At 44.0% G+C, this 23,986-nt stretch overlaps 1 protein-coding gene across 3 annotated transcripts in view; it reads right to left on the bottom strand.

Moving 5' to 3' along the window:
- Positions 1 to 23,986, bottom strand: part of CLSPN (claspin) — a 270,119-nt gene that overhangs the window by 137,394 nt on the left and 108,739 nt on the right. For all 3 annotated transcript variants that reach the window (XM_069223824.1, XM_069223822.1, XM_069223823.1), the window contains exons 2-7: positions 18,580 to 18,715; positions 17,156 to 17,856; positions 12,786 to 12,953; positions 11,429 to 11,515; positions 7,627 to 7,699; positions 6,953 to 7,061 (exon numbers count right to left, since the gene is read on the bottom strand). In XM_069223824.1, the coding sequence (XP_069079925.1) occupies positions 6,953 to 7,061; positions 7,627 to 7,699; positions 11,429 to 11,515; positions 12,786 to 12,953; positions 17,156 to 17,856; positions 18,580 to 18,631 (1,190 nt within the window). In that variant the 5' untranslated portion in view covers positions 18,632 to 18,715. The remainder of the gene's footprint in view (positions 1 to 6,952; positions 7,062 to 7,626; positions 7,700 to 11,428; positions 11,516 to 12,785; positions 12,954 to 17,155; positions 17,857 to 18,579; positions 18,716 to 23,986) is intronic.

Raw genomic sequence — 23,986 nt, forward strand, 5'->3', positions numbered from 1 at the left:
GTAAGTAGGATCACTCGCTGTGAAGCCAGCCAATAGATACAAAGAGAGGGAGGTAGAGTTTTATTAAAACAGAAGGTCTTGGTTAATGAAATACCTAATTAGTGGGCTATACTCAAATAAAGTCACAAAAGTGCACCCATGGTATAGGTCTTTGAATTAGTGCAGATTTGCGAATTTCATGAATTCACAAGCATTTTCCAGAAGTAGACCTGAAAATTGTACTTCTAGAAAATATTTGTGAACTGTATTTTAGGACAAGCAAATATGCAGGTGTAGATTTGCATATGTGAAAATCTGTTGATTGTTTACAAGTTCACTCTCCCTTTAACCACTTTTTTCAAAACTCTTGAAGAAGTTTTACTTCTGACCCTTGTCCGGAGTAAATGTCCAACCTTTCTTAGTGTGAGAAATGAATAGAGAAGAGCCGCAAACATGCAAGTTAGTAGTTTTACACAGACTCAAAATGGCATTCAAACCCAGGAACAATTGTTTAACACCACCTCCAGCCCCAGTTTGTCGATCTGCGGAGAGGTGGCAAAATAAGGAAGCTGCTAGTATTCACGCCGTACTATATATAGTATTAGCCCTGACATAATCAGAGAGGTTATTATCAGACTTCTTATATAATGAGATTGCTGCCACAATTTGTCGCCTTGCTACATGGCACCAAAGGGACAAGTAGATACTTTTACAGGACAAGAAGATTTATGAAGCAAAACGTCCCATGGACAAGTAGACATTTTATTGAATTCAACACCACTGAGGAACCTACAATCTGCAGCAACAGAGACGACTTCGCCATGCAACATTGTTTCTCCGGCTCCTTCCAGCAACAGCAACATTTCCCCAGCTGTGCATCCTCTGAGGGCAGCAAGCCTTCAGCCTGCAAGAAAAGCAAGAAGGAATCTCACCTTGCAGTGAAGGAGTCACTCCCCTGCATCTACAGGCACCAAATGCAATGACGACCAGCTGCGTGGATCTCCTTTTATCCTGAGCTGTGTGGATCCTGTATCACAGGTGGTGGTCCAGAGTTGTCCCCCTTGGTCCTCTCTGCCAGCTGTCCAATTTGGTGGAGGTAAGCCCTTACTTTCCCCACGCAGGACACTATCAATCCTGCCCCCCCCACCCCCATGCACTGCGTCTTTTGCAGCTACCAAGGCTTGCTCGCATTTCCTCCAAGGAATCATCAGGCTCCGGGGTAGCTCTAGCCCAAACACTCTTCCCTGCGAAGGACAGCCCTATGCATGCTTCTCCTACGATGTGGGACCTCTTCTGCAACTCCTGGGCTCCTTGCCAGTGGGTCTTCTGTGGGGGCTGCCTCTTCTTTTCACTCTCTGCACTGCTGAAGGTTGCCCCATGGGTTGATGCCCCCTGGACCTTGCTGGTCCTCGGCAGCTTCACTTTTCCTCCAAGGGCGACATTTGCCTTTGCCAAGGCTCATTGGTGGTTTTTCCACACCACAACAACTGCAATCCTTCATCCGGCGTGGGACATCGACTGCATCACCCAGGAACTCTTCATCTGCTCCAGTGCTGCATTGCTGACCATCTGTCTCCCCATCGACCAACTCCTGCATCCACAGACGGGTGGGTAGTGGCTCCTGCCACCATCACACACTCCAACCGGAACTGGACTTGGTCCCTTCTTTTTCTAGCCTTCTCTTCCCAGATCCACCTTTGGTTTCTTGTAGTCTTGTCTGGGCCTTGCAATATCCTTGTCTGAAGTCCAGTGGGTTGGTTTGGGTCGAACCAGTAACATCCCCCTTTTCTCCTGGTCGTGGGGGGAGGGGGGGTTCCCCTGTACCTCCAGCTCCCCTCTACCGATTCCACTTCTTTGGGTGGGGACCCAAACTTCACATTCCACTTTTAGTATATGGTTTGGTTTCCTCCTAGGCCTTCAGTATTGCCTATTACTTTACACTGTTTTCTAATACTTTTAATGCCTATTTACGGATTGTTACTGTACATATATAGTGTGTTTACTTACCTACTTTTGGAGAACTACCTATCTAGTGTTTGTGTCGCTAAAATAAAGTACGTTTATTTTTGTAAAACTGTGTGGTTCTTTCATGTGTGTCAGCAGTGCTTAATTTGTCAATAGAAAAGTGCTGGTGCTCAGAGCTCTCCTCTGAAACACGCGGCTGCTGCAGTTAAATGTGTGAACAGTAATACTGAGGCAGCTCTAATCCTGAAGCCATCTCGGGCCTCTTTAATCCATTTAAAGCCACTCCCAGCGATTCAGCTCACTCTTGCAGCATTCTGCTTTCTCCCATTGTGACGCTTTTTGGTTTTTCTCTTCTTCCGTCTTTCCCATGGGTGTCTTTTGCTCGCAGCAAATGCTTGAGGCAGAAGACTAAGCCCCGGCCCTCAAAAATAAGTGCCGGTGCTTAGCACCGGGAACAACAAGCACAAATTAAGCAGTGTGTGTCAATGATGTGAGACTACAGTGGTATTGCATGAGCTTTACAGGTCTCCTAGATAAGCCTTGTCTGCTCATCCACAGCTTCCTCTAGAGAGTTTGGCATCTAGACACTGCCTACACTTCACTAATTAGGGAATACCTGGACCTGGTATAAGGTGATATCATTAGGTACTCACCACACACCAGCACCACACACCAGGCCAGTTTCCTACAGACATCAGTGACCCTGATTAATGTTAATGCCTCTCCACGCCTTCAAGCATACACACTAACTAACCTACCTCACCAATATCCTACTTGAAACGCAGTCAACACTAAATCTAGTGGGAGGAAATTTTAATGACGTGATGTCCCCTGACAAATATAGAATGCATGCTTTGCAAGACCAGCCTAGAAACATGCCTCGGCCCAATTTGTTGACACACTGGGCCTCACAGACCTATGGATGCGTCTCCACCGACTCACTTACTCTTACAACTCCAGAGCAAATAATGTTTACTCCAGACTTGATTATATCGTAACACAAGTAAAACAAGTAGACAAGAGACACAGGGCAGAATAATTGGCACGGGGACTCTCAGATAACTTTCCTCTATAGATAAATCTAGGGCAAAACCACGGGGCACTTCCCGAATCTCAAGCCTCAATGCTTGGGAACTCACTGACTAATCCACAGCGCGTGAGGTGCGAACTGAAACTGAGCTGTACTTCACTACCCATATAGGTTCAGTGGCATCTCCCACCACACTGTGGGAAGCATATAAAGCAGTGATGCAAGACAGACTTCAAAACATTGTTGCATTTAAGAAGAAGAAAGCCACTCTAGCAGTGGAAGCCATAAAAGGGAGACTCCTAACATTAGAAACCAGACATTCTACCTCACCCACCCCAAAATACTGACTAGCCAATTGGCAGCCCTGCACCAGGAATATCAGAACGGACTGCAGACGAAGTCCGTGTCCAAATGCTGACCACCCAGCACTGCCTCCATGAGGCCAGAGACAAGGTGGGAAAACTGCTGGCTTGGTTGAACCGCCGAGAGCTGGAGACTAAGTGGGTTTGACAAATCCAAGATGGGGAGGCCTCACTGACGAGGCCATCGTGGAAGCGTTGGCATCCTATAATGCAGTCCTCTATGAGGCTTGTCCCCATCAGATGCGATCCAGATCAAAGATAATCTTGCAGAAATAGAGCTCCTAACCCCTTCTGCAGAGTATCGCGACTTATTAGAAACAGATATGACCCTAACTGAAGTCCAGAGTGCTATGAGCCATCTACGATCCGTGAAAACGCCGGGACCGAATGGCCTCCCTGCTGAATTTAAGAAGTGGGTAGATCTTGCTCCCCATCTGCTCCAGCTTTATACTGGGGCAAAGGAGGAAGGGGTAACCCTCACCCCCACCCCCAAACGCCTCCCAATCTCCGCAAGGCTACAATTGTGGTCATACTTAATCCAGGCAAATCCCTAATCTGCTGTGGCGCCTATCGACCGATTTCCTTGATCAATGTAGAAACTAAAGTACTAGCCAATATTTTCACCGCCAGACTCCTTGGAGTGATCACCTCATTGGTACATAACAATCAGGCCTCATGCCGAAACACTTCACCAGGGGAAACCTGCGCAGGCTTCTTAACTGGCTGATGACAGTCATCCATAGACAGGTCACCCACCTACTGGTCTCTCTCAAAGCCGAGAAGGCCTTTAATGCCATTCACTGGCCCTTCATGATCCAGACCTTGGAACGAATGGGCTTCGGACCACAATTTAGGGATTGGGTGTTCTTGCTTTATCGGGACCCAGTGGCTGCCATGAGGGTGAACGGACAGTTGTCTTCAGATTTCTCCGCCGGGCGTGGAACCTGACAGGGATGCCCTCTCCCCAGCTCCTCTTTGCCCTGACACTGGAACCCCTTTCTTGCATGATCTGTGCCCACCCCGGGATAAAAGGCTTCCACGCCCGAGGCTTTCCAATTACAGAAGAACTCCTTATACTCAGACAACACCCTGCTTTACCTCTCTCACCCAGAGGACTCACTCCCAGGGGTCCTTGGCCCGATACCGAACCCACTCCAGTTACACAATTAACTGGGAAAAGTCGGTGGTGTTCCCGCTTGGAGGAACTTTCGATACAATGACACTTCCCCACACACTCAAAATAACCACAGAGGGATTCAAATACTTGGGGATATGTGTCACACCAGACCCAGGGCAATGTATAGAACACAACGTCAGGCCTATTTTACCTGCCTTACAGGTGGATGCACACTACTGGAAGGATCTCCCCCTGACACTGCTGGGCAGAGCTGCCTTTTCAAAATGATCACCTTCCCGAAATTACCTTTTGCTCTACAAAACACATTTTAAACTCCCTGACAATATTTTCACTAAAATAGACAGTTAACTACGGACACTCATGGGCCCCCAACGAAATGCTTATAACCGTGGCATCGCCCTCCCGGACATTAGGGCATATTACTGGGCCTCCCATTTGACGGCAATTAATGACTTGGACTCAGTAGACTGGTACTACCCCACCTATGCCCTTGATAAAGTACAATTCCATCTTAGGCCCCCTCAACATTACCTTTATGTTGGTGTAGGACTGGCAGCCCTGCTTCCCTCCACCCAAGTGACGTTGCAGGCCTGAGATAAGGCAAGCACATATACAGGGTGGAAACGCACGACTATCCATGAAACAGTACTGTGGCTAGGCAGTTCCCTGAAAGAAAAAGCCAAGTCAAAGGGCTTTAAAATTCTGGGATTAACTGGGTATCTCCAAGGTCGGGGATGTCCTTGAGGTGGTGATCCCTTATGCCATTCGCCTCCCTAGAGAACGAATTCCAATCACATGACAATCAATATTATAAATACTTGCAATTTTCCCATGCCTGTCAGGCTGAATGTATCCCCTGCGCCCCAAGACATCCCAGATTACCCAGATTATGCATCCTTGGAAAGTAGACTCCTCATGGGGGAAATACCAGAGAAGGATATATCCTACACGAGTAATAATAATGTGCCTGATAACCTCACAACACTATGGGCTCAGGGGTAAACAGATGTTGGGGCACTCGACTCGGAGCCAGCATTGATATTCCCCCAGGAGGTGGCGATTAGGGCCAGACTACCCCTCATACAATTCAAAATTCTGACCAACCTACTACAATAGGCGTCACCTAATTCGGAAAGTAGCTTCCCCACGCTGCCTACGATGTGGGTCCGAACTAGCTGATTTCATCCACACGATTTGTAACTGACCAAATATACAAGTATACCGACTACGCGTGATCTCGGAGCTTGGCGCCATCCTAGGGCTACAACTCCCGACCGATCCCAAGTATATACTGCTGGTTATACCCACTGATGTGGGCTTACCAAAAAGTAAACTACTGCTGGTAACATGGGTCTGGCGGCTGCTAAGCGTGACCTTGCTAGGCGTTTGGGTTTACCGGAGGTTCCCAATCTAGGGGAATGGCAGTATCGTATGGACTTTTTTATGGCAGCAGAAAGAGTAACTTAAAGAACCAGAGGGTGCCCTCGTAAATTTAAAAAAATGTAGGACTGTTGGATTGATTTGTATGGCTTGGATGCTGTGGAAGACGATGTTGATATATTGCACAAATAACTCATTCACTGTGGCCAATATTCTATGTGAAATTGATACCCCACTACTTGGCAAACTGCTCCTAGTAATGTTGATTTACAATGCAACTCTTGAGAAAATGCTTTCTCAGTGATATGACAAAGTTTTATTGGAACGTCATCTAATGATCCCTGTTTTTTGCCTTTGGTTTTTTGGTGTTGAAAAAACTAATACAAATATTCAAAAAAGAAAAAGGCTCATTCTTTCTACTTGGAACCCACAGCATGATGCAGACTAGCTTTATTTTTTTAGTTAGTGTTCATATAATTTTCGGATGTCGAAAGTGATCGTACTGATATGGAAACTGATTGTTGTAGATGCGGTGTGCCCAGAGCAATTGCATGTCTCATGAAACAATGACTGATTAGCTGCATTAAATATTTAGAAAGCCGTAGAATGAAAGGAATAAGTTGGAAGGTTTCAATAGGAGTGCAATATGTTTAAGAGGTGTGACCGTCAGTAAAAAGTTATCTGCCGCCTCACAAAGTCTATACAGCCTACAATTATTTACCATTAGGACAAATAACACAGCACTGTAAAGACAGGAGCCAAGACAAATAAGCACTAAATGCATAGGCACAGCCTCAATTTCTAGGCAATCTCTGCAATATTGCTTAAAATGGACACCAACTAGATGGAGAGACTTAACCACAGTGGTGGCAGCACCGGGGCAATGATAGCAGAGAAGCACCATTGCCACTGCTGCATGTGCTCAAGTCCCATTGTGAACTCTGATGGTAAATTAAGTTATTTAGGCATCACCTACCAGCACTGAAAGCGCTTTAAAAAAACCTTTAAAATACAAGTCTACTCACTTATCAACATATAACTACAAGTACTGCTTTTGACACTTCAAAACAAAACCTTGAGGCAACCAGCTTGACTTACTTGAGTAGTTGCATAGCACTACCTTGGCAGACAGGCCTTGCACGACGCTTGAAGTAGTCATGGATGGTCTTGGGTTCAGGTAAATGATATGGCAGAGCTACAGAGGATTCTACGGATGAAAAGCACATGAAGGCCAATTTATATCATTTGTCAGCATGTCAATTGCATTACTGAAACAGAGTGAAAAACATTGAGTGTGCTTGTTCTGTACCATGCTAACAGCTACCAAAACAGCCACTTAAGGCTTAAACATTAATATTACTTGCAGACAGCTTTATGATTGTGTGTGTGGGGGGGGGGGGGGGGGGGGGGGGGGGACGGGGGGGGGGCGCCCAACCATAAATGCTTTGGATTCAGAAACCAGTAGCGTATACAAAGACAAACTAGGGAGAAAAAGTGATGTTTTAAATGTAGTGTCTGATCATTAAATAGTTAAAAGGCACTATCACTACACTAATTGGAACAGTCAAATAACTAGCGCTGGGAGTCAACTTGCCCACAAGGCGCGAAAACTATGATCCACAGTTATTTCACGATTCCCTAGAGACATCAATCGCACTGAAATGTTTAATATTGCCAGATTGTCAGCTTACCCCTCGCAGTCCGCTAAGAAAGCTCCCTAACATATACAGCTAGAGCAAAAAAAGTGCCAATGTGAATCATCCCAATCGTACCTCTAATCATTCGCTGGGTCTCACTATGCATCCGTTTGATGGCTTCTTTACTCAGTCGAGCTGCCTTTCGTTCCTGCGGGGAAAGGACCAATATTTATGTTACGAATCACTGTGGGCCTCAATAATGAGCTTGTTGAAAATCAATTCAAATAAATAATTTTTTGTTTAATAAAGTGAACTGCTGGTCAGTGTATGCAGGAGAGGAAGAGCTAAAACAACTATCAAAATCCAAGGTTGGCACAAAATGAGACTGAGGCGGATAAAAAAATGTAATGCCATTTGATTTGAGAAGCAAGACGCAGTGGTCTCTCAACAAAAACTGTGACTTAGCAAATAAGGATTTGCTTGACAAACATGCATTGAGAAAAAACAAGATTTGGGCTAACATATGAGAATCTTTAGCATTTTTTTTCCACAGTACACACAGGTGTAGCATATACACAGACAATAATACCATCCAATAAAATAAAAAAACAGATGTAAAATGGTACAAACAGAACACCGCTATTTTAAGGAGGTGTACACTATTTAGTTCAAATACAAATGAGGTATCAGAATTGCAAAATAAAGCAAGTACTTTTGGTACAGCAAACAAATTGACAATGGCAATGTAATGCAGCCTTCCAAAAAACAAATAAACTGAAAGGGAAGAGCCTGATCTATGATTACATCTTGAGGTAAATTCACACAATCGTGAAGATACTCATGAAAGTACCACAGTTGCTATACTGCTTAATATGGTACATTCAGCTAGAGCTCAAGATAAAACCTGGTATCAAACTAACAATAGAGGTACTGGGCAATGTGGCTTCATCAGAAAACCAGCAAGAAAAGGAACGCAACAATTGGCTACTTCTAAAATCTCCAGAAGCCTAGGATAATCTATGCACTTTAACTTCAGTGTGGAACATGGAGTTTCCTACAAAAAAAAATACAAAAATAGGTGTGAAGGTGATACGAACAAGGAGGAAAATGGACGTTTTTGAAAAATGTTCCTCAAACCAATGAGCTTAATTTATTTTACTGTCTTGAGTTACAAGAGTTGAGACTACCTCACCTGCTGTCCTGGAAGCAGCATGAGTTGCTCAATTCCAAAGCTTACTCAGGAGCAGGCCAACTGGTCGCCAATGAACACGACCCTCAGAAAGTGGGCAAGAGAAGCTGCTCTTTAAAGCCAAATATTACAGATATTGAGGGTCCTTGGTGTTAGTCTGCGACCACCCTAACAGGTGTATTTAGATGGATTTCTAACTTAGAATGGGTATAGCTATAGCAACAGTCTTTCTGGAACAGCAAAGATTGCCAGTGGACACTGCAGGGAGCTGTGTCTTCATAAAGACGGGCTACACACAGTCCTTTATGACTGTATAATGGGAATATGATAGGTATACAAGTGGGGCATGATCACTTACACCGCATTATCAGTTTGATAATGAAGTAAAGACAATACTTATTTGGAGTGAAGTGGTAGCCTGTACCAATGTACAGTACAGAGACCAGCAAAAGAGGGAAACCACATCTGAAAACACAATTCCTACCTTTACAGAAAATAAATGATAAGATGCCTTCAAAAAAAGCTGGTCCCCCACTACACACGAGCCTGAAACCGAACTCTCAACTTTCCTCTTTAATTCCAATACAGTACTAGGAGGGATGGCGATACGGTTTTCATCACCCTTCCTCCTCAATAATTTAATTTAAAGTGGTAAACCTAAAGGGAATATGTGACATCAGAAATTCTAACATCATACTCAATGGAACCACTAACATAAATGGGTGCAAGGACATGTACTGCACAGGACAAAACTGCTAAACTTATCCAAATCAACTTGTTTTTCAAAGAAGCAATCAGTCAATCAGTATTTGTAAAGCGCAGCTACTCACCCGTGAGGGTCTGAAGGCGCTGAAGGGAGAGGCCTCATCCGAACAGCCACGTCTTGAGGTTCTTCCTGAAGATGGTGAGTGACAGGCTTTGTATGAAGTGCAGGGGGAGGTTTTTCCAACTCTTTGCTGCAGTGTAGGTGAATGATAGCCCTCCGGCGGTGGTTTTGCGGATGCAAGGGACAGTGGCCAGGACCATCTTGGTGGAGCAGAGAGATCTGGCAGGGGTGTAGATGGAGACATGGTGGTTCAGGTAGGCTCGTTATGTGTTGTATATGGCTTGTGCATGTGGATTAGACGCTTGAAGGTGATTCGCTTCTTGAGCCAGTGGAGGGTCCTCGGGTGCTGGGAGATGTGTTCTCAGCAAGGGAGGTCTAGAATGAGTCTGGCGGTGGCATCCTGGACGAGTTGAAGTTCTAGGAACATCAAAGTTGAGGTGCCAGTGTAGAGGGCGTTGCAGTAGTCAAGCTTGCTCGTGACTAAGGCATGGGTGACTGTCATGCAAGTGTGCTGGGATCCATCTGAAGATCGTCCAGAGTTTGCGGAGTGTCTGGCAGCAGGAGGCGGCAACAGATTTTACCTGGCGGCTCATGGACAGGGAGGAGTTGAGGATGATTCAAAAATTTCGGGTATGTTCGGTCAGTGGAGGGGAGGGGGGGGGGGGGGGGGAGATATGTGGGCCACCAGGAGTTGTCCCAAGCGGAGGTGGCGTTTCCAAAGATGAGCTCCGTCTTGTCAGAGTTGAGCTTGAGCCAGCTTTCTCTCATCCAAGTGGCGACTGCTTCCATTCCTGCGTGAAAGATCCTTTTAGTCGTGTCCGGGTCTTCGGTGAGGGAAATGATGAGTTGTGTCTCATTGGCATATGATGTGATGTTCATATCGTGGCTTCTGACAATGGCAGTAAGAGGGGCCATGTATACGTTGAACAGTGTGGGACTCAGTGAGGATCCTTGGGGGTCTCCGCACTTGACTCCTGTGGGTCTGGAGGTATAGGGTGGGAGTTTGATGCTCTGCGTCCTCCCAGAGAGGAAGGAGTGGATCTATTCCAGGGCTCTTCCAAAGATTCCTATTTCGCGGAGTCTGGTGCGCAGAGTGATGTGGGAGACCATGTCAAAAGCTACTGATAGGTCGAGGAGTACGAGTGCTGCGGTGTGGCAGTTGTCTAGGATTAATCGGATGTTGTCTGTGGCTGCCAGGAGTGCTGTCTCCATGCTGTGATTGCTGCGGAAGCTGGACTGGGAGCTGTCAAGGGAGTTGCTGGACTCCATGAAATTCCGTAGTTGTGAGATGATTGCGTTCTCTAGTACTTTGGCGAGGTAGGGTAGTAGCGAGAAGGGCCGGAAATTCTTTAGTTCTGATGGGTCGGCCAAAGGTTTCTCTGAGAGAGGGTGTATTTTGGCATGTTAACAATCCTCAGGGAAGGTGCCCGTGCTGATGGAGCAGTCGATTGTGTTATGAAGCTCGGGAGCTATGGATGGACTGGCTCGGACATATATATGTGGTGCGTGCAGGGGTCTGAGGGGGCTCCGGAGTGGGTGCTGTTGATGATGTGGACTGTTTACTCTGTGGTGAGCATGGACCAGTCGTGGGTGGTCTGGGTCGATCGCAGGTTCCGGTGCGAGGAAGCTGTTGTAGATGTCGTGGATCTTCTGGTGGAAAAAGGAGAAGAGCGTCGCAGAGGTCCCTGTGACTGGGGATGATGGTGGCTTTTAGGGGGGGGGGGGGTTATGGGGAGAGGACACGTTTTATGACTGCGAAGAGTTCCTTTGTCTAGTCCAGCAAAGCAGCATTCTGCGTTGTTTGCTTTGTACCATATTTGCTTTTTATCATTCTCAATATTTTTGTAATAGATCACTGCAAGGTGTACTCATGTGTAGAGTTAATCAGTTTGTTAAGAAACAAAAGGCAAAATACTCCATACCTTTCTTTTATTCTTCTTCCCTACAGAGTCTTCATCCTTGTCATAATCCCGCCTGTGGTCCCCATGTTCAGAATCAAAGTCTCCAACCTAAAAGGGAGTCAAAAGAAAATCAATCTTGGAGCCCTGAAGCTTCTGTGGTCACAATAAAAAACATTCAGTTTTAATTAGCAAATTATTCACAAAATTTCAGAACAAAATTAAAAAAAGAGGTAAGCATCTGAAATCTTGCCCCAATTTTAGTTTTTTTTAGTCAAAGCAACTCTAATGAATATCAGACGACCACAAAAGCAGTGCCTAATGTGGCATAAATCTAAATGGAGCAGCTTTGTTAAGACTATTTTAAATTAGGAAGTTGTCAAAAAAAAAAAACAAATCTGCTAGCTATCTTTTTGCAAATCAACACTATTTCTAAAGAAAAAATTGATAATTTGGTCATAATTCTTTTACTACGATAACTGGTGCAAATCCTATTACATCCATTGCTGTACAAGCTGCCTGGTGAGACTACGAACAGCAAAATAAAGAGACAGACGATAGCTCGAAAGCAGGTACTAGGCATAAGGGTATGGTCTGCTACATGTTTCAATTGTACTTGTTTTCTTTTGACGAAAGAAAATGGTCAATGGAAACCGACTGCACATACAAAGCTTCTGTGCTCAAAAACACATAAAAGGATGTATACAGAAGAAGGTTAATAGTTCAACTGTTGCACTTTATGGATAGACATGATTTTGTTCCAGGATACAACTTTCTCAACCACCCAGCCATCTGATGCTGTGTTTGACAAGTACTTTGTGTAGACTAATTAATCATGGAACTAGTTTGAAAAAATAAATAATTTAGAGTCTTCAAGTCTATGCAATTGAGAACTTGTACAGAATGTGAAAATTCATTTTAATATCCTTTCATAAAAATCTGTTAAAATATGGTGCAGTGTGAATTGAGTTAACATGTCTAAAACTGCTGATCTACAAGAGTGTTAACTAACTGAATTAATTTACAGTTTGCTCTTTCAGGATTATCCAAAATACCCTTTAGAAAGAATAGGTCATTGCCAATAGTCCCTAGTGTATAATAGCATGACTTATTCGCCATGCCACCATAGGACATCAAACCTGACAATATCTAGCAGTACCCACCACTCAGTTACTCAGTATGAGTATTGATAAACAGGGGGTGACAATCCATATCAACAGAGCCTTTTCCCCAAATCTACCAACTCTCCCCTTTCTAGATTAGCAGGAATAAAAGGCCTGCCAGAGCAGGGATATTATGCTCAAATTTGTAGATTATGGGTTTGGAAGTAGCGCTACATGCGTCAAAACCACTTGCACACTTGTGGTAGTAAAGACTGTACCTTATGTGTTTTCATTTTGTTCTTCACAGCAGTACGAATAGCCTCCAGGGATTCTTCCTCATTTTCATCGCTATGTTGATCACTGTCCTCACCAAAATCCTGATCAAAGAGGTCACTGTCAGCAAGAAGACAACCACTATCCTCCATAGAAGGCACCTCTTCAATTTCCTGGTCAAAATTAAAGAGGCATGCATTAGACACAAACAAGGTAGAACAGAACTAAACATTCATTTTAGATTAAGGTTTATTTGCATACATTAACACATAGGTTGATTCGGACAAAGTGTCATTAGAAGGGACCAAAAAGAACAAAAAATAACTTCTTAGTATGGTTTCAGTGCAAGAAAAACAAAAAGGTTAGCTGGAATGGCGTTTGGGGATTTGGATGCTTTAATTACCCCCCTACGATAGCATTGGTTGCTCCTGTAGTATTCAAATTAGTCATCCTTCCAGAATGACCTTAAAGAGGCATTAAGTGACGGGTTATTTTCTACTCATTGTGATAACTGTGGAGCAAATATATGTAACTGCAACAGATCAAATGGAGCAGAACAGAACAAAATTATTTTACAAGAACCAGCACTTTTATAACCAAGGCAGCTGCTGTCCAAAATATTCTGTGGGTTAAACGTGGATAGCTGGAGATCAATGCCCAACATCACCAATAAAATCGAACATTCCCTCAAACACTTAGTTGACACTTGCATGAGTCCATGTAAACCGCTGCGAGTTGCTTGCTCTTCTTACAGTGCTAACTGCACACATGCTCTCACGCTGTTAAATGGATTATATACTGCACAAATTCAGTAATGTATATCAACCAGATACAGTAGTATTGAGAGCCTGCCTAAGAAATAGCTTCACATAAGAAATAAATATTCAACGTAATACTAAAGTACTCAAGAATTCAATTACAGAATTGAAACAAACACACAAAAGCAAACGCCCTCATAGCTTTTGATGCATGGGTATGCAAAAGACTACAATGAACGCTGTTTCTACTACAAACAGTAGTGAACTGTGTTTCCCGGGATGAAGCATATGCTATGCAAGTGCACATTAAGAATAACTGCCGTAGAGTCGTTTCCTCGCAACAGTCAGAACTATACCTGGTTTACAATACAAGTCAGAGAGGATAGACCTTTTCCAAACTAAAAATGAATCTGCCCTGTGATTATTTAGGGGGCACTGCAAGTAGCTAGAGGTCAAACAAGAATTTAATACACTCAGACAAAAAAAGGAGAATCGGCCTACATATTTGCAAAAATTAATGGCCTCATTGGCAAGTTAGAGAACATGACGTAACACCCCAAGATGCAAGAATTTAAAATTGTGCTTCATGCTGCACAGAATAGCTCAGAAGAACCTGAATATTTGAGCAGCTCAGAACACCAGACAGGACATCTCAATATGCTCATTAAGTGCCAATCTTTGAGGGGATCTGGTCTACCATGAGCATCTCATCTGCTACGATGTATAGTTTGAACAGTGCATGTTTGCTACCAATGGTCAACATGGTGCTGCTAATAACTAGGTTTACAGTTTTAAACTGAGCTCACCCTCTTTATTTCAAACGGTCTAAGCCAGCGGTTCTTAAACTTTTGACTTCTGTGGATCCCCAGTGAATAACTATTGGAGCCAGAGACCCAAGCCTAAACTATTTCCATGATGTGCACCTCACTAAAAACAGAAACAAGCATGCATCAAACATAGCTACACAAATTATTAAATATTTATTTAACTCACAAAAAATACAAGAATCCAAATTTTAATTGGGAGATTGTGGCATAAAGTTGTCTTTTAGACAAAGCGATATGCCAGAATCAGCATATCACTAGATGTAATGCTAAGGTATCCTATATTATTGCCACTGAATACTTGTGCTTCGACTGAGGACACCAATCACCCATACTACTATTAGCTGAACTTGCCAACAATCAAGCTTAGGATACCAACGTAATTATTAGCCTCCAAATTACAACTCCTTCGCATTTTGCAGAGTGTTTTATAATGTTCAATTTTACATTCTGCTTTTTTCATTTTAACATACTTTGTTAATCTGCTAGTTGCAGACTCCCTGAGGAGCGGACCACAGGTTGAGAATTGCTGGTCTAAGGTGTTTTATTAATATGGATTGAATAAATGGCTCTGTAACAACCTACCTTCAAGGGTGTGGAGTTTTAAAAATTATCTTCTTGTTTTGTACACAAATCCTCCTATCCCAAGTAGTGCAAATAAGCAAGTGTAGGAAAGTGTCCCTTTGGCATGGGTAATCTCCTGACCCCCCACCCCCACCCCACCTCCCCAGCTTTGCCTGTTATCTGATGCTAACTTGACTGACCGTGTTCTGGGATCCTGCTAACGAGGCCCCTAGCACCAGTGTTCTTCCCCTAAAACTGTACCATGGTTCCCACAATTGGCACACCCCTAGCAAACAGCTAAGTCTCTTGTAAAAGATACCAGTAGTACCAAGGGCCCTGTGGCCAGGGGGGTCCCTAAGGGCTGCAGCATGGAGTATGCCACCCTAAGGGACCCGTCACCAAACACATGCACACTACCATTGCAGCTTGTGTGCGCTGGTGGGTAGAAAAAGGTAAAGTCGACACGGCATCCCTCTCTGGGTGCCATGCCCACAAACATAGGTATGTCACCCCTATAGCAGGCCTTACAGCCCTAAGGCAGTGTGCACTATACCACAGGTGAGGGTATAGCTGCATGAGCAATATGACCCTACAGTGTCTAAGTCCATTCCTAAACATTTTAAGTGCCATGTGGGCATACGGAGTACATGGGCTGGGAGTTTGTCATTACAAACTCCACAGCTCCATGATGGCTTCACTGAAGACTGGGAAGTTTGGTATCAAACTTCTCAGCTCAATAAACCTGCATTGATGCAAGTGTTGGAATTATTGAAAAATGCACACATAAGGCATCTTAGAGATGCCCCCTGTATGTTACCCAACCCTTTAGTGTAAGGCTGACCAGTCTGTGCCAGCCTGCCATTAACAGACAATGGAGTGACAGCCTTTGTGCTCTATAGGGTCTGGAACAAAGCCTGTTCTGGTTGGAGGTACTTCACCCCTCCCCAATCCCCCACTCCTTTTGCAGGAACTGCAGCACCTGGCAGTGAGCCTCAGACTCCTGCGTTTTGTTAAACTCCCTGAGGGCACTCCAGCTAATGGAGATGCCACCCTCCCTCCCCCGGACCAGACCCCACTTTTGGTAGCAGGTCTGGCTGGAAAATTAGGACTATGCACCCCCCCCACCTCCCAAGGACGTAGACACAGGAAGGGCGTAGCCACCTTCAGGGACAGTAGCCACTGGCTACTGCCCTCTGACCCCTGCAACACCCCTAAATCTAGTATTTAGGAGCATCCCTGAACCTTGCTCTTCAGATTCCTGGCGACCTAAAAAAAGGAACTGAAGAGCCCATCAGCAGAGAAGACTCCAGACGACAATTGACTTGGCCCCAGCCCCACTAGCATGTCTGCAGCTTTAAGAACCCTGCTACCAGACGACTCGTCCTGCAGGACCAGCAACTGCTACAAACTCCCGAACTGCCAAGCCAGATCCCAGGATGCTTGTTTCCGGTCCAGGGAGGACCTGGCCTGGCAATTCAGGCTGGAATGTTCCCAAGTGGAACAGGGTCAAGACTGATTTGCATATGGCCGGGTCCAAACTGGAGTGGCATGGTCAGCAAAAGAACGATGGATTAAACCCAGATCTGTGACTGGGGGTGAGTGGTTGAAAAGTTTCAACACTCCGTCCACCATCACTTGTGTTGCCAATGAGAATCCCAGAACAGCACAGAGAGCACACAATCTATGGTAGAAATGAATTACTGAAATGCAAGTAAGACCTTCCCCTAAAAACGCCCAGACAGAAGAGTGATCTAAAACTAACACTTGTTACAACAGTATATGTGAAAACAGTTGGATCCATTGACATATGGAATGTGTGGCTAGGCAGCGGAGGAAAGTACACAAAGCAGTTTCTCCAAGGCAAAGGTACCAGGGACTTTACGCAGCCGTATTATAAATCAGGAAGAACAAGGGGGGGAATCAAGGCAACAGGTAAATATTGTTGGGTCTCCTTCCTAGGTAGCTAGACGAGCATAATTGTTGGAAGTGATTTGAGCGGTTTTTTTTTGGGGGGGGGGGGGGGGGGGGGTGGGTGGGGGGGGAGCGTCTAGAAGAAAAGCAACAAGAAGCCCCAAACTTGACGGACTTATAAGAGCCCCACCTAGACTCACACACAATAGACTTGCTAGCACAAAAAGAAGGGATGGGAAAATCTAGAAAATAAATTTCATACTTGCAAAATAGGAAGTAAAAAATAAACAACTATCATTCTTCAGACAGAAGATGTACCTCTGGCTTCGGTTTATCCTTTTTTCGACTCCGAGCTGCCTTTTTGCTCTCTTTTTCCATTCTTTCCTTGGAATCCCTTTTATACTTATTTTCAGATTCTTGGTCGTCTATCCTGGGAAGTTTCTTTGATTTCTTAGATTTCTCTTTGACCAAGCCTAAGTGAGAGTCGTCCTCAAACAGGGCATTGCTGAGCTGTGCATTTTTGTTTTCCATGTGAAAATCTCCTTTGCGACTTTGTTGCTTAGAATTAGTTTTAGACTTTGCGTTCTTTTTAGGTGATTTTAATTGCACTTCATGCTTGGAGGATGCCATACTGATTACCTCTTCTTTCTGCTGATTAACTTGTTTCTTGGACTTCTTTTCAGACTGCTCTCTCTCTTTAGGAGAGTGCAGTTTTTCTTTAAGTGTATGGAGTCCACCCAAAGATGAAGGGATTGGCATGGAGCCTTCAATGTTATCCTGTGACTGGGTTGTACAGTCGGTCTCCTGGTCACTCCCATCACTGTCCAGAAGGGCACGGCGAATGCGGCTGCATTTTTTATTCTTTGGTGTAAAGATGTTCTCTTTATTTTCGTCATCACTGTCCACATCAACTGGTTCGCCTCTCTTAGTCAGAGAGACATGCTCTTCCTCGCTATCGCTTCCTGGCAGGAAGTGCTTGCTCCTGGATTTTTTATTCACAATAATTTCATCCTCTGAATCTGTTAGAAACACATTAGTATTATAAAATACAATAAATATTAATACAGAAACTGCATTTAAGTACATGTAACTAAGGAGCAGAATTAACTGTTGACATACATGGGCCAGACTGGGCAGTCACCTCCATCCAGGTCAGTACAGACTGTTTACATTCTTTAACATTTGTGTGATCACCTAATGCATTCTGGGTTTTGTAGTCTTGCTTTGATTCCATTGAACCAATTAAACTAACACGAGAACAATGATTTGTAGGTGTAAAGTTCAGGACTGGAAACAGTGTCTAATGATTTAGAAGGTCATCCTAGCGCAGGAGCCACTCTAGATGTCCAGAATATTAAAATCTACATATAAATCATATACATAATCAGTTACCTGAAAATCTGGCATCAATATCGCTCTTAAAGGAATGCGGGACACTAAAGCCCTATGGAATAGTTTTAAAGTAAAACAATTTTCACTTAGATAAATTAGATAAATAAATGCCAGTTTTCAGACAAAACATAAGCAGCAGAGACCTAATAATATACAATAAGATCAAAGCTGCCATGACACCAATAGTGAGTAAAGGGAGTTTCCAACAACACTGACTGTCCCTTTTTTTAAAGTATGCTGCAGCACCAAACATGTTTTCAGCAAATAAAGTTTTTTTTGTTTTTTTTAAATTGTCCTCAACCGTTGTCGAAACAGAGTCAAATGGGTAAGAGACACTAATAAATACTAACCTCCATCGCTGACAGCCTCCATTTTTTCAATTAGCAGTGCAGGGGAATCCATTTCACAGCTGCCCTGGCCGCTGTCAGAATCACTCTCAAATGTCTCTTGCAAGCCTGGCTTCAATTCTGGACCCTCCAGCGGTAACTTGAAGGATGAAAGGAAAACTCACGTAAACGATAACACAAAAATATTGAATCACTCACTATGCGAATGGAAAAGTAATTGACAAATAGGGTGAAAGCAGCACAGGTGAATTCTTACTTTCTTCTAGTAACATCCCATCAGACAACATTTTCTGACCGGAAGAGACAGGTTGGAAAACACAAACAACGTACCTACGCATGGAGTTAGCACAATTCCGAGGCTTCACACTATCCACGCAACATTCCACAGCAGTTAAGGATAACCAGAAAAACATAATTTACACTGGATCAGAAGATAAAACCACCAATCAGTAGGAAGAGGAACATGGACACTTTGCTCCTCATTCAGCATATCCGAAGTGAAGAAACAGACATCCTTTGTATTCTCTATCATGGTTATTGTGAGCATTTATAAGTTGACTGGCTATTTTTAAGAAATGTCACCGCTTATTTTCTCTATGCACTCTTCTTTCACCTAGCTATAATGTTATTCTTAAGTCACATAAGAATCGAAGTTTGGGAGGAAGGCCTTATGGCTCAGCCTTGAACAATGCAGTGTTTTCCATTGCCACAATAGTGAAGGGAAAGTTTCCTGTGTTAGTTAGAAAGCACCACCTTGGACTAAACAGGCATATAAGTTGTGACTCTTCTGGCAGAGTATAACCATGTATATATGACTGACTGGTATTAACAGGCAATGAAAATGACTGTGGTTCCAACTCATAAGACCTCAAGTCATGCAGAAGGGTCACTGAAGAGTTCCTTCTTGTGCAACTTCCCTCAGTTTGTTTTAAACGCATTTTAAAAATCTTACTTTTTCTAAGGTCTTCTTGTGGGGAACAAGTTTTTATCAACTGTTTTGGATGAATGGCAGGCATCACTCATAAAAAGAGCCCCATCCTCTTTAAACACAAGGAAGGTGGATTAAAATTCCAAACAACATGCAGTCAAACAACCAACAGTTCATCATGTCCTTGTGCACCAAAAGTGGAGGGGGAAACCTTCCAACGTAGCAGGGGGTACCCAGACACTTCTTGCTAAAACCATACACCTGGCACAGTGACACTGTCAAAGTACACAAGCACAGCATGGGTCAAGGGATAGAGTTTACCCAAAGCAGCATCTCTCAAGTGAATTTGGTTAACAGAAAAAATAAATTAAGGAGAAGTGGGTGCAGGTAGAATCTAAATGTCTGAGAAGCCCCCTCTTCCTGGTCCAGCCAGCTACAAGCACATGTATGTAAACACCTAACAAACCTTGTGGCAGCCTAAGGTACAGTACTTACATAGGTACTACAAGAAACTTGCATCTAAAATTTGTGGGAGAAATCACTTTAAGTGCAGCATTTAGCTCATGAATGGTCCAAACAATTTCTCAAAAAACTGTTAACCTGTCTCTGTCAGTGACTAACGAGCAAATTGTGGGGCAAACAATAATAAACATTCAGTAAACAGTCTGTTGTATCTTTGTTTTATGTTATATTGTTAAGAAGTGTGTTTCCCATGTTGTCGGGCTCGCGCTGGCTAGGTGCGAGCCAGAGAACAGGGGAATGTTAGGTAGGGAATGTTCGTGAGGGTTGGGAGACGGTTGGTGGAGAGCGGACCAGGGGCGTGGATGTAACCGGTCCGTGTGCTGCAGCCGGGGCTCTGTATTGGAATAAACTGATTTTCCTCACCGTGATCGTACTGCCGGTGTTTCTTTATTCCAACTAAGAAGATCATCACTACACAGACAGGCAACATATTTTCCTGTCATTATCTTTGCATGGTGTAAAAAAACAAAAAACAAACAAGGAACATGCATCTACAATAGACAGCACTTGTGTGGTCTGAAAAAGCTTACTATGGGTGTAGTTTTTTTCTAAAGGGGTTTCCTAACGCTAATTCTTAACATGTGGTTCAGTCTTACAAGTTTTGTAGCACTACCTTAATTATGAAAAAAAATATTCCCGATACACCCTATTTTAGAAAACTTCCCAAAAACTTTTTTTTTCTTTTTTTGTTTTTAAAAAACATGCTACACAGCTGCGTGAACTGCTGTGCAAATAGCTTAAATGTTTTTTTTTTTTTTAAACTATATGGTGCAGCCAGCGTTGACAGCATCATAGCCCTTTTTTGCTTTAAGCCATGTTGTACAGTAGCTTGAGCTACAGAGCAACATTGTATTGTATTTATATAGTGCGTACTACCCCCGACAAGCCGTTAAAGCTCTTTATGGTTATTAGCATGCAACTCCGGAACCCAAGGTTAGTGGTTAAACTAGCGGTTATTGTTGATTGAGGTCAGTCGTGCTTTCAAGAAAAAAAAACTGGATGCATTTACTCCAGTTACTTTGTGACAGTTTAATACCAGGCAGGTGTGATCATTAATGGGGGCTATTTGGATTCAGGTAAATGGTCGTTGAGATAGATAGGTTGCATGGATGGGGTTTTAAAGAGGAGAGAGGCTGTGATATATGTAATGAAGTATCAGCCAATTGCATAATTACAATAAGGATTGAAGCAGGCAGGCATGAGACAGAGGATGCTCTACTCAGAAATAGAACATATGCACAGGATAAAAGGTAAGAAGAGGAGTCAATCTGAAGAAAGGATGTAAAAGGTCAATTTTTCCATAGAGGGTTTTAAGAGTATAGTGGGGAGGAAGTCTTCCTGGTAATGGGCATTTTTGCTCCGGTGTCTTCAATAATATTAAATAATCTTAAAAGGGAAGCAGTAGCACTAGCAGTGTGCATGCTGCTCCCGGACATTCCTGTACAGGACCAAGAATGCGAGCTGCCAAAGATTACTGCCAAGACCTACTCTAGCATTGCTCGGGACAGCCTGGGAGCCAGAGCTAGTAAACGACAATTGGTGGGTAAATCCAATATGGATTCTACCAAGCACGCACATGAGGGCTCTAAAAAATACACCATCAGAAAAAGTAAGCTGTAGAAAGAAACAAAATTTACAAAGTACTAGATGAACGAGTTACTTACCTTCGGTAACGACTTTTCTGGTGGATACATTAGCTACCTGTGGATTCCTCACCTAATAAATACTCCCATGGCGCCAGCATTCGACGGAAATCTTCTTCCTAGTCTCTGCACGTCGACGAGGACGTCACTCTAGCCCACGTGACGCCGTCTGACGTCATACAGGCAATAAGAGGTCCTCGACGACGTGCCGACGTCAGTACCAACATTTTTTACGTGCATGAGAACAACCACCCAATGCAATGAAAGAGCAAGGCAACATCCCATAACCTTGTAAAATACACAATATTGCAATGAATAGCTGTAAATTTAATATAACGAACAAATATATGCAAATCATGTATGTACACAAAGATATATACATATATATATATATATATATATATATACAGATAATATACACACGTATCCATATATACAACGTCTATTGCAACCTTGAAGACCAAGAGGAGCGCACTCAAGGATTACTTGGTAAGACCAGAAAGGCAACGGGGAGGCGGGTGGGACCGTGAGGAATCCACAGGTAGCTAATGTATCCACCAGAAAAGTTGTTACCGAAGGTAAGTAACTCGTTCTTCTGATGGATACAACTACCTGTGGATTCCTCACCTAATGAATAGAGTCCCAAAGCAGTACCACACCCGGTGGCGGGTGCCTAAATGGTCAAACCAAGAAATCCTGCAGCACTGACCGTGCAAAATGGCCGTCCCTTCTGACCTCAGAGTCCAAACAGTAATGTTTCGCAAAAGTGTGAAGGGACGACCAAGTTGCGGCCTTGCAGATGTCAACCACAGGAACACCCCTGGCCAAGGCCGAAGTGGCCGACTTAGCTCTGGTGGAATGAGCTCTAATGCCCTCAGGAGGGTCCTTCTTTGCCAAAGAGTAACAGATTTTAATGCAAAGAACCACCCACCTGGAGAGTGTTCTCTTGTGGACTGCCTTTCCTCTCCTCTTGCCCACGTACCCGATGAACAGCTGATCCTCCAGCCTGAAATCCTTTGTTCTATCAATAAAGAAGCTCAACGCCCTCTTTGGGTCCAGACGGTGCAGTCTTTCTTCCTCTTTAGAAGGATGAGGCGGAGGATAGAACGTGGACAAAGTAATTGTCTGAGCCAAATGGAAGGGTGAAACAAACTTCGGGAGGAAAGCAGCCTTGGTCCTCAACACCACCTTATCCCCATAAAAAGTTGTATAAGGGGGCTTTACCGATAAGGCCTGCAACTCACTCACACTCCTTGCAGATGTTATAGCTACCAGGAAAACTGTTTTTATAACCAAATACCTTAAGGGGCAAGAATGCATAGGCTCAAAAGGGGACCCCATCAGGAAAGTCAGGACCAAGGACAAATCCCATTGCGGCATAACGAATGGTTTTGGAGGATATTTATTTAGAAGACCTTTCAAGAATCTGATAACAATAGGGGATTTAAATAACGATGGTTGGTCTGGAAGACAAATGAAGGCTGACAAGGCCGACAAATAACCCTTAATGGTAGCCACTGCACAACCTTTCTGCGCTAGAGAGAGCAAAAGACAAAACGTCCGATAGATGAGCATGTAAGGGATCAATCTGCCTCTCTCCACACCACGCAACAAATTTAGACCACCTATTAGCGTAGATAGATTTAGTGGAGTGTCACCTGGCCGCTAATATAACATCCACTACATCAGGCGGGAGAGAGAAGGAACTCAGGTTGCCCCGTTCAATCTCCAGGCATGTAGGTGCAGACTCTGGAGGTTGGGGTGTAAAACCTGCCCCTGCGACTGCGAGAGGAGGTCTGCCCTGAAAGGGAGACGGAGTGGAGGGCACATTGAGAGTTGGAGAAGGTCTGAGTACCACAACCTCCTTGGCCAATCCGGAGCTATTAAGATGACTAGCGCCCGGTCTTGGCGAATCTTCCTCAATACTCGAGGAATCAAGGGTATGGGAGGAAACGCGTAAAGCAACTGGCCGCACCAGGTTATTTGAAACGCGTCCCCTAACGCTCCCTGCATCGGATACTGGAGGCTGCAGAATAACGGACAATGCGCGTTCTCCAGAGTGGCAAACAGATCTACCCGAGGAAACCCCCACCTTTGGAAGATCAAACGGGCTTGATCTGGATGGAGACGCCACTCGTGGTCTGCCGAGAATTGGCGACTGAGACCGTCCGCACGTACATTCAAGACCCCGGCCAGATTTGCTACCAAGCAAATCTGATAGTCCTTTGCCCAGGACCGTAGTCGAAGAGCTTCTCTGCAGAGAAGGTACGACCCTACTCCTCCCTGTTTGTTTATGTACCACATTGTGGTAGTATTG

Source organism: Pleurodeles waltl, chromosome 3_1 (assembly GCF_031143425.1).
Source record: "Pleurodeles waltl isolate 20211129_DDA chromosome 3_1, aPleWal1.hap1.20221129, whole genome shotgun sequence".
NCBI classification, from domain to species: domain Eukaryota; kingdom Metazoa; phylum Chordata; class Amphibia; order Caudata; family Salamandridae; genus Pleurodeles; species Pleurodeles waltl.